Raw genomic sequence first — 15,447 nt, 5'->3', positions numbered from 1 at the left:
TACGGCTGGGGTAAGTGTTTGAGGCTACAGTTTCCCTTTTTAACTGAGACTGGGTCCTCTGTGTGAGAGAGGGAAGGGTGTGTGAGTGTGTGAAAGAGTGTGTTTGTGTGTGAGAGAAGGAGAGACAAAGGCGCACTATTCTGTATTCATTTAAAAAAATCATTTCATTTAAAATACATTCTCAGTACATTCTCAGTCTCACACACACTTTTGCAATTTGCGAATCTTCTCCATACGGGTTATCAAAAAGGGGGCGGGGGGGGGGTAATTGAACACAGACCACATGAACATGCACACAAATCACATGACCATTCACACAACTGTCAGCATTGTAAAATGCAGAACATAAATAACTACCCTTCAAATGCTACCAAAGACAGCAAGGCATTTGGGTCCCCACACTGCATTCACCGCTGGCCGGCTAGTAGTGGAAGTCGAAGTGAGTCACGGAGTCAAGAGACATCAGACTGACAGAGGGTCTAATCAGGTAGGGAACACGGGTTTTAACGTGTTCATCATTTTCAGATGATTGCCGATACGCCGTCCGCATTAAAGCGGAAAGCCAGAATTTTCAAATGAATACAGGGCCGACAGCATAGTGTAGGCGAAAACATAAAAAAATAGTTTTAGATTCACACAAAAACTAATAGAGTGGATAGAGCCAAAGAGAGAGAGAGAGGGAGAGAGAGAGTGAAAGATAATGAGTGTGTCTGTGCGTGTGTGCGTATATGTGTGTATGTGTGTGTGTGTGTGTGTGTGTGTGTGTTTACAGAGGACCCTGTGGAGGGTGTTGTCATAAAAGAAGAGAGATATTTGGCTTCTCTGTCTAAAAGACACTCACCAGGGAACTGACTTATCCCATAAATCTCAGATTTTTTTCCCGCTCAACTATCAAGATCTCTCCCTCTTTCAACTTTCTTCACTCTATGCTTTTTTATGGATTGTCTTCTGCTATTTCTCGGTGCATTAAGACGATATAAAAACGCAGTCCCACGCCATAAATAAATAAAGATGTTTCTTAAAATCTCTTGGAGCGATAATTTCATTTATTTTTCCATTTATGAACCAAAACATGGCCTTATTAGATTCCATACCTCCCAGCCAAATGCCACTGGCACTTCAAGTCACTTTTATTTCACCAGACAGATACACACACACACACACACACACACACACACATGCTCTCTCACACACACACACACACACACACACAGACGTCAGTGTTTCTGACAGAGGCGGCGGAGATGAACGAGGCGCATCAGTGATGTAGACAGGCGGGCTCAGAGCGTTCCGCTCAGCGGCGGGTTCTGCGGCGGGACGGGCCGTTTCATGTCTGCCCCGCCAGTAAAGGAACGTCATTCCGTTTGTGCGCGGAACCGAGAGCGGCACTCGGGCTGACTGGACCTGGCAGGCATCTTACGCCAGGCTCTCTCTCACCGGGCCGCCGTTTACAAGTCATAGTCCTCAATAAGGCCTTTTTAAAGGCCTCTTTATATCTTTTGGTGCTTTTTTTTCTCTCTCTTTATATAAATGACAAAAGTATTGAATTAAAAAATAAGCACGGCTGTAACAAGGGGGAAGATGAAGAAGAGTAAATGTGAAAGACGTCCAGATCGTTTTAGTGTGTGGTGTGTGTGTGTGTGTGTGTGTACTATCAAAGTCCCAGAAGAAGCCTATAGACCAATGAAATGCAGAACTACAAATGCACATACTAATACATTAATACACATCACAAAATGTAGAAATATACATATGTCTCCATACAAGCACAAACACACAAACACTCACACATAAACACTCACACACACACACTCACGCATACACACACTCACGCACACACACATACATGAACAGATACGCACACACACTCACACAAATAAAATACATGTACGCAAAGTGTATGAGCCTCCGCCCTCCGCTATACTGAGCCGCAGACACTCTTACATTCACAATACATTATCATAAAGTTAGCACACACACAAACACATTAACATACATCAAACAACACATATAGCCCACACGCACTTCCCATCGCTGGCCTCTTTAGGAGACGCTTCAACAACATGAATGCTACTTTTAAAAGCACTGCGTCTCTCATTAATGGGGTCCATCAGTTTGAAGCTGGGACTTAACAACTTTAAATGGACTCCCATCGGATCTATCGAGCTTAGTTTAGCAGCCTATTTCCCGAACTGCCAAGGGGGTCAATCATGAGGAGAAATCATCTGCTCACTGGTGTCAAAGATAGAAAAACATATTGAATATGTTTAAAGAGAAACTATGCAGGATTGGGCCATTTCTTTGCTGTTTTCTCGTTTTACAACTGCAGGTTTCTCTGCAGAGCTTCCCCTACAGCTTTAGCGTCTATATTTTACGACACTCCTCAATCGGTCAGTCTGCCTTTTCATGAGCATGACTTTCTGTCTGTCAGTGCGCTGGCCCGCCAGCCCGCTAGGCGGAAGTGAAACGGCCACCAATTCAACCCGAAAATAGACATACAACCATTCCAATAACTCAAAGCTGGTCAGTTAAGTTAAATTAAGCTAAAAAAAAAGTTCCATAGCATAGTTCCCTTCTAAAGCAGGTGTCAAAGAACGGCAATGGGCATCTCATGCAACCTAAGGCTGTGGGCCTATTCTCCTCTGCGGGGCAAAAGTCACCCCATGAGATGACCTCTAGAGTGTCGTCCAGCATTACCACGTAACGTCACTCTAAAGCAATGTTGTTAGCTTAGTTTAGCATAAACTACTAGAAGTGAGTTAAAGGAATATTTCGGTATTTTACACTTTAAGCCCGTTTTCTGTATTGCCTAGCATGAAAACGAGTGTTTGACACCGAAATCTCGACGATTGAGCCTGTGTGTGCATTTCGGCACCTTTAGAATGTTCTCTGTATGGCCTTAACATTGCTCCCTATGTGCATAAACTATTCTGTCCTTAAAACACCCCTAAACGTTCGTTTTTTAAAATGTGCAGCTCACCGAGTGGTTACTGGTCTTCAACGATCTTCTATAGCAAGTTTGACAGCGAAATGTAGCTTCAGTCATAGTTTATCAGGGATTTTCGAAATCCCGGAAGTAATTTTTCAGATAACTCACAACCGTGTTTGCTTAATATAACACAACATAATTTGAATTTCACTGCGAAACTTGCTATAGAAGATCATTGAAGACCAGTAACCACTCGGTGAGCTGCACATTTTTAAAAACGAACGTTTAGGGGTGTTTTAAGGACAGAATAGTTTATGCACATAGGGAGCAATGTTAACGCCATACAGAGAACATTCTAAAGGTGCCGAAATGCACAAACAGGCGCAATCGTCGATATTTCGGTGTCAAACACTCGTGTTCATGCTAGGCAATACAGAAAACGGGCTTAAAGTGTAAAATACCGAAATATTCCTTTAATGAAGTTAGCCTATAGCTAAAGGGAATTATTTAACTAGTCCACCATGCAGCAATAGATGACGTCTAAGGGTGACAGTGTTACTCTTATGCTCACATCCCCCATCCAGGGGAACATATCAGAACTGAGGAAAATCCTTAGCTGTATTCACCATGAAATGGGCACAACACACAATCCCCTTGACATAACAATTTCCTTGACAGTAACAAACACTCTACGTGAATCATAGCCTATGTGTCTGACATACACAGGTGAATAAGCAAAGTTCAATTATCAACTACAGAGCCTAACTAACTATGGAGCCTCACTACCAAAAGCATAATGATTGCATTCAGCCCAGTGTAATTATGTCACCCATCACAAGCCAGACAGCTGAGTGCTTCTGTTTGCAAAAAAATCAGTTTTGCAGCACATAACCACAGCATTACACCATTAAACTCATAGCAGTTAAGATACGCACAGGCACAAAAAAGCACACACACACACAACTCAGCATTTCTGACCCACTGACATCTGACACAGTTACACCAACTTTGCCCTCTTTGTGTGTACTACTGCAGTTCCAAAATACTGCTTGCTACACTTGCGTTTGATCAACATGATGTGAGTGCTGTTTGCAATGGTGTCATCCCGTCAGGTGTTTCCTACCTCTTGTCTCTGTCTCTGTCTCGATCCCTGTCTCGCTCTCTGTGGCGCTCGCGGTCCCTGTCGCGGTGGCGGTCCCTGTCCCTGTCCCGGTCGCGTGAGCGGGATGTGGACCGGCTCTTCCTGCTGGCCTTCTTGCTGCGGCTGGCCTCGCGTCCGCTGGACGAGCTGGAGGAAGACGAGCGGCGCCGGTGCTTCTTCTTCTTCCGGCTGCCGCCCCGCTCGTCCTCGCTGTCTGACGAGCGTCTGCCCATGGTCACTCACACACACGCGCGCTCTCTCACACACACTCACACACACTGACAGGTGACAAGAGAGGAGTGTTAGCAACATATCAACTTGTGGAAGCTCACTTCATTCAATGATGAATACAAATCTTATCTAGAATCATAACAAAACTCTTGCATCACTTGGCCATATTCAAATTTCAACATAATATCAAGACATAGCAGGAGTATGAACACATATCACGTATGAACCTAGAAATTCAGTCAGCTTCCAAACTTGAATGACAACAGATCACATACATCCCTTGTAACTGACAAAGCAAATAGGCTGGCATGCATGCAGGCACCATATTCAATCTTCTCTGAATGACTTCAACCATAATTTATCCTACTGAACACAATGACAGACCTGAGGACAGATTGTGTAGCCAACTTGACCTGCAGCCGGTTACATCCAAACATCCAAACTTATGTTGTGTGTCTGCCCTTATTTCTTAAGGAAAACAATGAATGAGCATACACACTTCCAACGAAGAGCTGACTGACTGACATAAACTAATATTAAACTAAACAGGTGTTTGATGAGCGTTAAAGATTCAGCTCGTAGGTAGCCAACCTTAGCTAACAGGAAAGCTAACAAGCTAACTCCAGGAGAATGTACAGCTATTTATTGCTTTATATTTCAGAGATTCATGAGATTCATGTCAAGCATTTCAGACATACAATATGGCACAGGAAATGCAATATAATCAAACCTGAGTGACTAAAGTGGCAAACGTTGGCCACCTAAGTTAGCTTACTGGATATCTGGCGTGCACCAAGCATGGTCCTACTGTAAACAATGTGACAACACCAACGTTGGTAAAACAGATAAAGGCAAAATTGTACGCTTTAGTTCAATTCTTTCTCAAAGTTCTGCCTGCCGTAACGACTGATGTAGAGCAGTCTCATAAGTCTCTCACCAAATAGTGTAGCAGACAATCAACACAGCGCTGATGTTCCTTCCCTGCGCGCGCCACAAGATTTTGTAGCTCATGCCGCTGCTCGGCAGACGTCACTAGTCAAAACAGAGAGGGTCGATGGAAAAAAAATACAGACTTTTCAATCGCAAACAGAGCAGTCGTTCTCTGATAAATTATAGCCCAACCATCACATTTCTCGTGCTTGTCTGGTCTGTTCCACTGTTTCGCCTTTGTGATTTAATTTATACTTTTAAAGAACAACACGTAAGCTGAATAGGAGGCCTATGTAATAAAAGTAATATTATGAATAACTGTTTTCGGTCTATTTCTAAACAAAATAGGCCTAGGGCAAATAGTGCATGTGTGTGCATCAGAGAGGATAGGCCCTGCTCAGAACACTAATTAGCCAAAATGAGTGATTAGAGGACTGGGTTATGAAGGGAAGCAGGCGCCAACACTCACACACCCTTGAATAGTTCAGGAAGGAAGAGTCTTGACGCCCATTGTCATGTCAGCATGGTCACGGAAAGCTGAAAAGGTGCAAATAAAATAAGAACAATTTTAAACCAGTAAGATTGAAATGTAAAAAAAGAGAAATAAACGATTCAGCAAATAAAATGTGCAAACACCGTCATCTCATTATATAAGAGGTATTAGCGGTATAGGCTAATTGGTGATCCAGTCTAATTAGCCTACTCTCAATGAGTTGGACTTTATAAAGGGGGAAACTTTTCAACAGTTAATTTAACAACTTCCTGTATCTGACAGTTAGAGACAATTAAGTTGTGTTAGTTTTTAAAAAAGAAATCGGTAAACCTTAGAGAGTGCGCAACATGCTGCACGACTAATTTAGTCTTAGGCCCACTTTTTATTTTCTTGTCTGTAAAGGACCAGCTGTTTGTGAAGATAAAAAATACAACAAGAAAATGCAAGATTTGGTTGTACCCCCTGGCGTTGCCAGCTTCCACCATTTGTTGTGAAAGTATTTATCTGAAGGTGGAATCGGGTTTTACAATGCACTCAACCCCAAACAGAAAACAGTCTTTACACCCTGTTTGGCCAATTTCTAGGTTTGTTTCTACTCCGACCACAAAACACAAAGCAAGACAAAAACACTTTTTATTTATTTATTTATTTATTTAAACTTTGTGTGGCTCCACTGAATTTGTTAATACGCAAAGAAATCTAAAGGAATTTTCAGTGTTGTCTCAAAGTAATGAATGTTGTCTTCACACTAGTCTTGTTTTTAAAAACATTCTCAAGGTCGATATAACATTTTTTTTCACGTTGTAAAGACAAGAACCCGGGTTATTCGGTCAAAAGCTGTAGGCTAGGCTGACAGAGCTGAAGACATTATGAAGTTGTAGGTAGGCTATAGTAAGACAGGACGCGCACGTTGTGGAATGTACAAAATTGTTAAAGCGTGATTCGTGTGGCATAGATAGCCTAATCAAAATATAGCCTAACTAATTGATTTCCGCTATAATCATGATGAGGGCACCGGATAGTGAATCGAGAATATAGTGAGGGCAGCAAAGAAAACAATGAGTGCACACGATTCTTGAAAGCAGACCGCATTAATAATTAATTGTGTGAACTATTGGAAACCCGCAAGAGCAAACAGCATTTTTATGGATAATCAATAAAACGCGCTTAATTTTGCTTCACAATTGCAAATGATCTTAAAGCTGCAGGCCTATCCCATTTCTTATTGTACTATTTCTTTTATTATTAAATCGCTATCCCCACGGCATACCGTTACCTTCACAGCGAATAGGGAATTATTTATTTATCTAGTAAATATGGAATAATTTCAATAGGCAAGTCTGCTTAAGCAAAAATAATTAACAGACCCCGTGGCAACGCGTCACAATAAAACACCCCTTAATAAATCGTTTAACAGCAGATTAGGAGTCTGTACGAGTTGCAGTAGGATAATCCTTAGAGACTTGGAAATATTAACCATTACAGACGCTCTTCCATTTAAATACGTGGCTTGTGAAATGTCAACTAACCAGCACAAATTGGTTTGTGCAAGTGTTTGCGTAATCATGGAATGTGTGGGCCTCCAATATAAAACTAAATGAAACATCATCTCTTTTCCGAAGCCAAGTCAATTGAGACGAGCAAATTAAGTGATTATCATTATTATGATTATTGTGATTTTTATTATGATTCTTATACTATTCTTATTATTATTAATAATACAAATACAAATAATAATTATAATATTAAAGGCTGCATGTTTAAAGATATGAGTAGGCTACAAATATACCTCTGAGACCAGCTGTATTATTAATTTCATAATACAAGAATAATTCATTGTTTATATAGACCTGTGAAGGAAAGGTTTAATGTGTCACAAATGATAGCTCACTAAAGTAGCCTACACCACTGAAATCTCCTCTGAATGAAGAAGGCCAAAGTGACTCATTACGCCAAGGACCGTGCTACTGTGTTCTGTCACGCCGCGCGTATTTAGCCTACCATGCGCGCGTCCCTCGCATGTCGGTTTGTCTGCTCTTTACCTTTTGCCCGGTAGCGTCTTTGTCGCTGTCTCTTTTTTTTCCTGAGCACTTCAAAAAGATGTTGAGGAGGCTCCCGCGTGCATGTGTTCCCCTCGGCACGGGCTTGTCATTTTCGGTTTTGGCCACGCCCCTGCAGAGATCCTGCCCATCTCCATGAGATTTCAAAAAACTAACTCAGGACAATAGCAGGGAAGGCACGCTTAATTCAATTAATTTGTCCGTCTTGTCAATCTCGGATAAATGGCCAATGGCAACCTCGTAAGAATGATCTGAAATCTGAGGGGTTGATAAGGTTTTCCCACCCTGTCAGTATGCGGCTGAGGAACGGGGACTCTTCCCGGCTTCCTGAGGGGAGGTAATTTGCACGGATCAAGGGGCAGGCGTTGCGAAGTATAAATAGTGTGACTTCAATAGCGGATCACCAGCAGGTCTCTACTCCACACAAGAAGAATTGGCCGAGATCTTGTACGTTTAGAGGAACGCGGGCTAAAGAGTTGCCAACGACATCACCCCGCATTTAGGTCGACAAAAACGAAACACTATTGATGTCTTATCGCGGGCTGTTGTGGTGGGACTGAGAAACCGAGAGTGAGTGAGAACGAGAAGACCCTTTTTTTAAAACTGGAGCAGTGATGGAAGAACTCACCGCATTTGTGTCTAAATCTTTTGACCAGAAAGTGAAGGAGAAGAAGGAAGTGATCACATACCGGGAAGTGCTCGAGACCGGTGCATCGGTACGAGGCAGGGAAGGTCTTAATCCCGAACCCACTCGCGAGGAGGTGACTGCTATTGCGCGAGGAGGAGCACGATCGCCGGCCAGGGAAGCGGACATGCTCGGGCCAGAGAGGATGAGGGAGTCGAGCAGCCCTAAACTCATTGACGGTAAATACACACAGTTTTAAGCTCTTTAGCAATTTCAGAAAGTTGTCAACAACCGTGGCATCTAAATTAGAAATAAACAGAATTGTGAGTGAAGGCTTGTGTGTAGTTTAGTTTAGCTGTTGTTTGGTTCGAAGTGCAGGAGGGCTGATAGATTTTTCTGAACAATTTCAAAGTAATCTGAGAAATAGTTTCCTAAATTAAAAAAAGAAAATAAATAAATCACAAGTTCTTTACACATGCTGGGAAGAAATTCGCTATCAGTTTGCTTCATCTGCCATGTACTCGTTGAGTTCGTGAATAATTTCTTCCATTTCCTACAGTTGATAGCTCTCAAGTCTATAACCTTGGATCAGAATATTTGTTAGCATAGTCCTTTGCACATCCTATGTAAAACAATATACAGAAATATATATAGACCTATCAAACTAAATGGAGTGCAGAATGCATTAAGGTCGAACGCACCTGTCAATTGTCTTTGTTATGCAAAGACCTGCAAATGCCGAGCTTCAAAATGATGCCTAACATAAATAGATGCTAACTGGGCTATATGTAAGAAATACTGGATGGTGCAAACCAACATAATATAAAGTGTTATTCATTTAAGAATGAATGAAGGGCCTTACTCTCAGCAGGGCAAAGCATTCAGATTCAAATTAAATAGCCTACATTTTATATTTAAATAAGACTAAAGGCCTACAATGTAAAGACTACAATACAGACAATATGGCTTGTAATAATAATAGGCCTAATAATTATGATGATAATAATAATAATAATAATAATAATAATAATAATAATAATAGGCTAATAGTAATAATAACAATGGTGATGAATTTTGTGTAACCTATTAGAAAATAATAATGCAGGAGTTAAGGTATAATACAAAGCAAATTATTCCATAGACAACACTGAGCATTCAAGTGTTTTGTTATTGAATTTACTATGAGGATACACCGCTTTTAACCCGCAGCTTCCTCCAAATGCGAACAGTAATAAGCATGTCGTGGCCGTGTTGCTCTAAAATGCTTTATGCATATGTATAAGGAATAAATAATTTAAGCCCTCTCTGCAGGAGTACAAAACATCAGTGACCGATCTGTGTGATGCTGAGGGAGAGCCATGTGATCGTTTTAAAGGTTGCCCATGTGGGGACTACACTGTTGTCCCAACAACGCATGAAAGTCAAGGCCTCGACTGTTTTTTTTTTTTTTACCTTTTCATTGAAATGCTTCTTACTTTCCCTCATCCCTGACTTTCTCTCTTTCATTTTTTTCATTGTGTATCCCCTGTGAAGGCAACGCGGATATGAAAGAACGAAAAGAGGACTCTAAAGCGGTGGAGGATGAGAGCCAAACTAAAATCAAGCAGCGGAGAAGTCGGACTAACTTTACTCTGGAGCAACTCAACGAGCTGGAGAGGCTTTTCGACGAGACGCACTACCCGGACGCCTTCATGCGCGAAGAACTCAGTCAGCGACTGGGGCTCTCGGAAGCCCGCGTCCAAGTAAGCAGCTTTCTCTTGTTTTAAGGGGATTTGTAACGCTGCATTTGGCTGGAGCCAGCACCAAGAGGGGGGCTATCGGCGCATGGATGCAGTAGTCCAGGGGATATAAAATGTCGAGTTGCTTTCCGGGTGGTGTTTTGATAAGAGAGTGAGATGGAATAAAAAGGAAAATGTCCTCTCGTTAAATTTTTAGCGTGTGGAACACACTGCGTCTCTGGAGAGACGGATGTATTGACACTGCGCTTGGTTTATTCATGGCTATTCAGCATTTCTCTCTGATGTGCCACACAGACACCAACCCTCAGTAGGACGCGAACAAATCTGCTGATTTGACACTGGTATAAAAAGAAACCCTTGTTTTTTGAAATTATTAAAGTTAAATGTGCAACAGACCATTAAAGCAGTACTGATTGTTTTTAGACGCGTGTGGGTCTCTGTGTACATTTACAATATTTGAGCTCAGCGGCTAAAGTGCTTATTTTCAGAGGAGCTGTTGTAGCCTAATGGATAAGGCCATTGCACTAGTCTACAGTGAAACGTCCACATAAATGCATGGACATTTTGAACACATTTCTAATGTTTTATTGGCTTCACAGACATCTGCAAACTAAATAGCTTTTCTTTCTTTCCCTCTTTCTTTCTCTCTTTTTGTATTGGGAAAGACCATCTGCACAGAAACATAATAAGCCCCTTCGTCAGAGGTAGATCTGTAATAGGAGAAAGGAAATTGAACCGCATAATGACAATGAACATAGCCATACGTTGGTTCTGATGTGATTTATCAAAAGGAATAATATCTGCTTTCTGCCTCTGTCGTTCACACAATACCAGCATAGGGGTACGAGTAGGGGGATTATTCCCTCTCTCGTTGTACGTCTTTTCTGGTTATTATAAAACAGACGATAAAGACCTCCGCGAAGAAAAAGTTAAATGAGTGGCTTTTTCTGCCGCTTCACCAAGAGCTGGCTGGAATTTCACCAAAGTGTATTGTGTCCCAAACACGGAGAGAGCACGGGGCACATCTTGGGATTTACATAAATTATGTATAATTTTTGCAAATAAAGATCCAGTGTGCCCTGCGCTGCTCTCTGTATCAAAATAATAAAACCGCCACATTCTGTATCATCGCCATGGTTTGAGCAGTTGCTGTCATTCAAGCTGTCACTATATTTTGTTAAAGAAGGAAGATAATATTGGACATGAACGAGATCATTGGGCGCCTTCTGGTCGTGTTTTGCACCGGTTGTAGCCAGTGCAATGTGAATATTGATCGAATATAAATATCGACAATACAAAAGCATATTCATATTGATCAGCCAAGCCTATTTATGTTAAAGGGATGAAACATTCTTTGTAAAGCCCAGTAAAGTGAAATTGATAAACTGTGTTGTGGGTTAATTTATCCAAGGCTCTGTGGGGATTCAAAGTAGATTAACATAGTAATGAGACGCATAATCTGCTCTCTCCGATAGGACTACTCATAACAAAAAAATAATGCTTTCCAAAGAAATTTACAGCGGAAAAAAACACGTATCTTCAAAAAGGCTTTGTACTTGACTTGTTATGACAGTAATTAAACGAAACTGCAATGCATTAAACGCATCAGTAACATAAATTTCCTTGCAGATAAAGGTAATTAATTTAACCGGCTACTAATGAGGAGACCCTCGTCAGATCGCCTGGCTCAGATGTCCAAAGCTGAAATCTCATGCTGGTATTCGGTATCAGAGAGTCAATTTGGTTCTTCTGGGATGGTAATCTATTGAAAGATGAAACCGGTGCTGAGAAGGTTATTTATTATGGAGCAATTTAGGCTGCACATTTCGATCAAGCGTGTCCTCTCTGGCGTTATTTATTCAATTTGTGTTTTCAGGTTTTTTTGTGGTCAACTGGCCGTTTTCAATTTCACTTTACTGCCGAAGTGTTGTAAATGTAATAATTAAAATCTGGGGTTAAGCGGCATGAATATTTCAGCGCTCCTCGGGGATAGTGCTTTTCCGCGGTTGTTGTCATTTTGAGAGGACTTACACGTGCCCTCACAAGCAGCTGTCAATCACGGCCACTAATTAATTTCTCTCCCCGCAGGTCTGGTTTCAAAATCGGAGGGCCAAGTGCAGAAAGCAAGAAAATCAGTTACACAAAGGTGCGTTATACTCTTTACTCCCAGTATAGGCCCTCCTGTGTTCTTTATTTAATCTATTTGGAAGATGCAGACAAATGATAGGCTATGTTTAGATTTTTATGTTTTGACTTTAAAAAATAGACGCAATAACGCATGCTTTGGGTAGTCGAACCATTTTGTTTAGGTGTTAGCGACATATGAATCACACAAATTGTTAAAATGTTTTTGATTTCTGTAGCCTACACTGTAAAATTAAGCAAGACGACGGTACCATTTAGTCGGAGTCACTGTTTACTGTTTCCAGAGACTCTTTGCGTTATTAAGGTCCCAACAGCGGGGCAGCTGAACATCCGACTCAAATTGCGTCTCTTTGCAGGGGTACTCATCGGAGCTGCGAATCAGTTTGAAGCGTGTCGTGTCGCGCCATATGTCAACGTGGGAGCTTTGCGGATGCCATTCCAACAGGCAAGTCTCTTTCAAGCCTGTGGTCTTTGACAAATCGGATGCCCAGAGTGCCGCCTTGGCACAGGTCACGTCCAACTGTTGTGGGATGGATACTGGTTTTCAAAGTGCTGTCAATTGCTGACACTCTTTCTAGAGTCAAATTTCATTAGGATGTTTAGGCCTTAAGAGGAAAGTCTGTAGCCCATCTGACAGCAAAAAAACCCTCATCAATAGCCTATACAGATCTAGTTTCTCCATATGATATCCTCTTACAGTAATTTACTTTGTAAATTACATTGACAGTGATTTACATTAACATTACATTTGCACTGTGAACGTGGCCATAGGCCTATATATAGCCTGCGTTACAACATTAGTTTTCCCGGCAAAAGAAGGGAATGCAGTAGGTTCCATTTGTAGCTGCAGACATCGGCTACCAAGACCACGATCTCACAGTGGTTAAAGAAAGGCTATGATGCCGTTTTCACCCACAACATTAATGCTGAATCGATAACAGGCGGGCCTCTTATCAAGTTAATGTGTTTCTCCCTCTCTCCCCATCCGTGCGTCCGTAGGATAGTCATTGCAACGTGCCGCCCTTCTCCTTTCAGGTGCAGGCTCAACTGCAGTTGGACAGCGCAGTGGCCCACGCGCACCATCACCTGCACTCGCACCTGGCGGCGCACGCGCCCTACATGATGTTTCCCGCCCCGCCGTTTGGATTGCCCCTGGCGACGCTCGCGGCGGAATCCGCGTCTGCTGCATCGGTGGTGGCGGCGGCCGCAGCGGCCAAAAACAACAACAAGAACTCCAGCATCGCGGACCTGAGACTCAAGGCCAAAAAGCACGCGGCCGCACTTGGACTGTGACACGCGGCGTGCGCGCAACATGTTCTGCGCAACTGGCCGATGGTCTCCGGCGGCGCAGAGCACAGCGCAGAGCACTGGCGTGCAATGTTAAACACAAAACAAGGACCTTATTTATGTTTCACGAAGGACAAACAAGTATAGGACAACTACAAGGATAGGCTATTTATGAAATATAAACAACGCAAAATAAACTGTGAAAATCGACAAGAACTCTGGATTCTCCATGTGGGAACTGGTGTATTTACACAGTTTCACTATTTAGAGGGAGTTTAGAGGCAAGGAGAGGCGACGCAAGATAAGGAGAAAAAAAGAGAGACGTCTGCAAAGACGAGTAAACGCTAACGCAGCTGGGACGTTCGACTCTGTGTGACAAGGCGAACTATTCTGCAGTTTTGCTTTAATACATTATTCGTTGACTTTGAAAAAAGAGGCTGGCCTCGTTTTATGTGAAACATGAGTTTCCCCTCACTAAGGAAACGTGGATATTTGTGAACAACAACAGAGAAACCATGAAAGATGGAAGGTGTTTTCTCATTGCCAAATGAGACCCACACCAAACAGTGTTGCATGAATTTCTTTCCTCGCGGATGACTTGATTTTGAACACCATTTCATACCCATGGCTCCTTTCACAGACAATTGCCAATTGAGGAACTTAAAGCACTTGAATGTTATCGGGGTTCGGGCGTTTAGCCAAGGGATTTTGAGCGCTGGATGAAGGAAATCTGGTCATGGCAAACTTACCACAAAAGGACTTAATAATCTTGTTTAAGTGTGTTGAATTTTACCAAGGCGACCAGATACTCCATTCAATGCAGTGTCCACGTAAACTGAAGTCCAAATGTAAGGTCTTGTAACAGTGATATAGTATTAGGCCAAACAGCTTCCTCCCAAGTTACTAAATTCGGTGATATGGTACGGGAACATGTAAAATATGTTAATACACCAGATACAAAATTATTTGGCCTATTTTGTGCTTCAAGGACATATTGTGGGAACATTTAGGGTTTTCATGTTTGATTTTTCTCCGTGATTAAAACCATGTGGATTATCTATGTAATGTTGATGTTTTTATAACGTTGAAAGTAAAACGTACCTCTACAGCAATCAAGGGACTCCTTACATGTCATTTGAATCATTTTGGCATTTTTAATTACTTTATGTTTAATGTGAAACGTGAACTCACCTGACCACAACGTTTTCAAGTCATAGTACAATAAATCAACAAAACTTTTCTACAGCGTTGTTCCTTTTGTGTGTGAATTATGTTAAAAAAAAATAGGCCTATACAATAGCCTATATTGTCCGTTATATAACGTTCATATCCAGTGGGCCAAGTCTGTTTGAATGATACGAGATGTATGGCTGAGACATAGGCTATTTAATAGCCTAACTTTTAAACCATAAACTTAACATTTTACAAAAAGGCGTAAACTCTGATGCGATATTGTTTGTAGCCTATATTATGGCTACATTATGGCCTATATATTTTTCAAAAAATATATAGAAATCTTTATTGATGGCCCAATATTCTACATGTCATTATTGTGGTTATTATAGACCTACACTAAACAAGGCCGTTTGTAGCCTAGACATGGGCAACAACTATGTCTTAAATAATATTGGAAAGGGCTTTCGCATGTAATAACAAGTACAAGGCTAATTGATTCACAAACTCTGATGCGACCTCAATAGCTGCCCGGAGGCCAAGCAGGCTGCAGGAATGAGTGTCACAGTACTACTTAGCCTGCCTAAGCGTTTTTCAAGAAGACTGAAAAGTGTGCCATATAGGCTGACTAGGGCCATCGTAGTCGAGCCTAGAGTAGCCTACTTAATTTCGCTCTCGGCGTCTTCTTCCAGTG

At 41.7% G+C, this 15,447-nt stretch overlaps 2 protein-coding genes across 2 annotated transcripts in view; one reads left to right on the top strand and one right to left on the bottom strand.

Moving 5' to 3' along the window:
- The window catches only part of rsrc1 (arginine/serine-rich coiled-coil 1), a 158,346-nt gene extending 153,013 nt beyond the window's left edge, over positions 1-5,333 (bottom strand). The window contains exons 1-2 of the mRNA XM_062552979.1: positions 5,239-5,333; positions 4,053-4,348 (exon numbers count right to left, since the gene is read on the bottom strand). Of these exons, the coding sequence (XP_062408963.1) occupies positions 4,053-4,303 (251 nt within the window). The 5' untranslated portion in view covers positions 4,304-4,348; positions 5,239-5,333. The remainder of the gene's footprint in view (positions 1-4,052; positions 4,349-5,238) is intronic.
- Positions 5,334-8,279: 2,946 nt separating this feature from the next.
- On the top strand, positions 8,280-14,820 carry shox2 (shox homeobox 2). Its single transcript, XM_062552980.1, has 5 exons — positions 8,280-8,648; positions 9,943-10,151; positions 12,237-12,294; positions 12,650-12,738; positions 13,293-14,820. Exons 1-5 carry the CDS (start codon positions 8,399-8,401, stop codon positions 13,584-13,586), a joined length of 900 nt encoding a protein of 299 aa, XP_062408964.1. The 5' UTR covers positions 8,280-8,398; the 3' UTR covers positions 13,587-14,820.
- Positions 14,821-15,447: the final 627 nt, after the last annotated feature.

Source organism: Sardina pilchardus, chromosome 13 (genome assembly GCF_963854185.1).
Source record: "Sardina pilchardus chromosome 13, fSarPil1.1, whole genome shotgun sequence".
Classification (NCBI taxonomy): domain Eukaryota; kingdom Metazoa; phylum Chordata; class Actinopteri; order Clupeiformes; family Clupeidae; genus Sardina; species Sardina pilchardus.
This window is presented reverse-complemented; position numbering and strand designations above follow the sequence as displayed.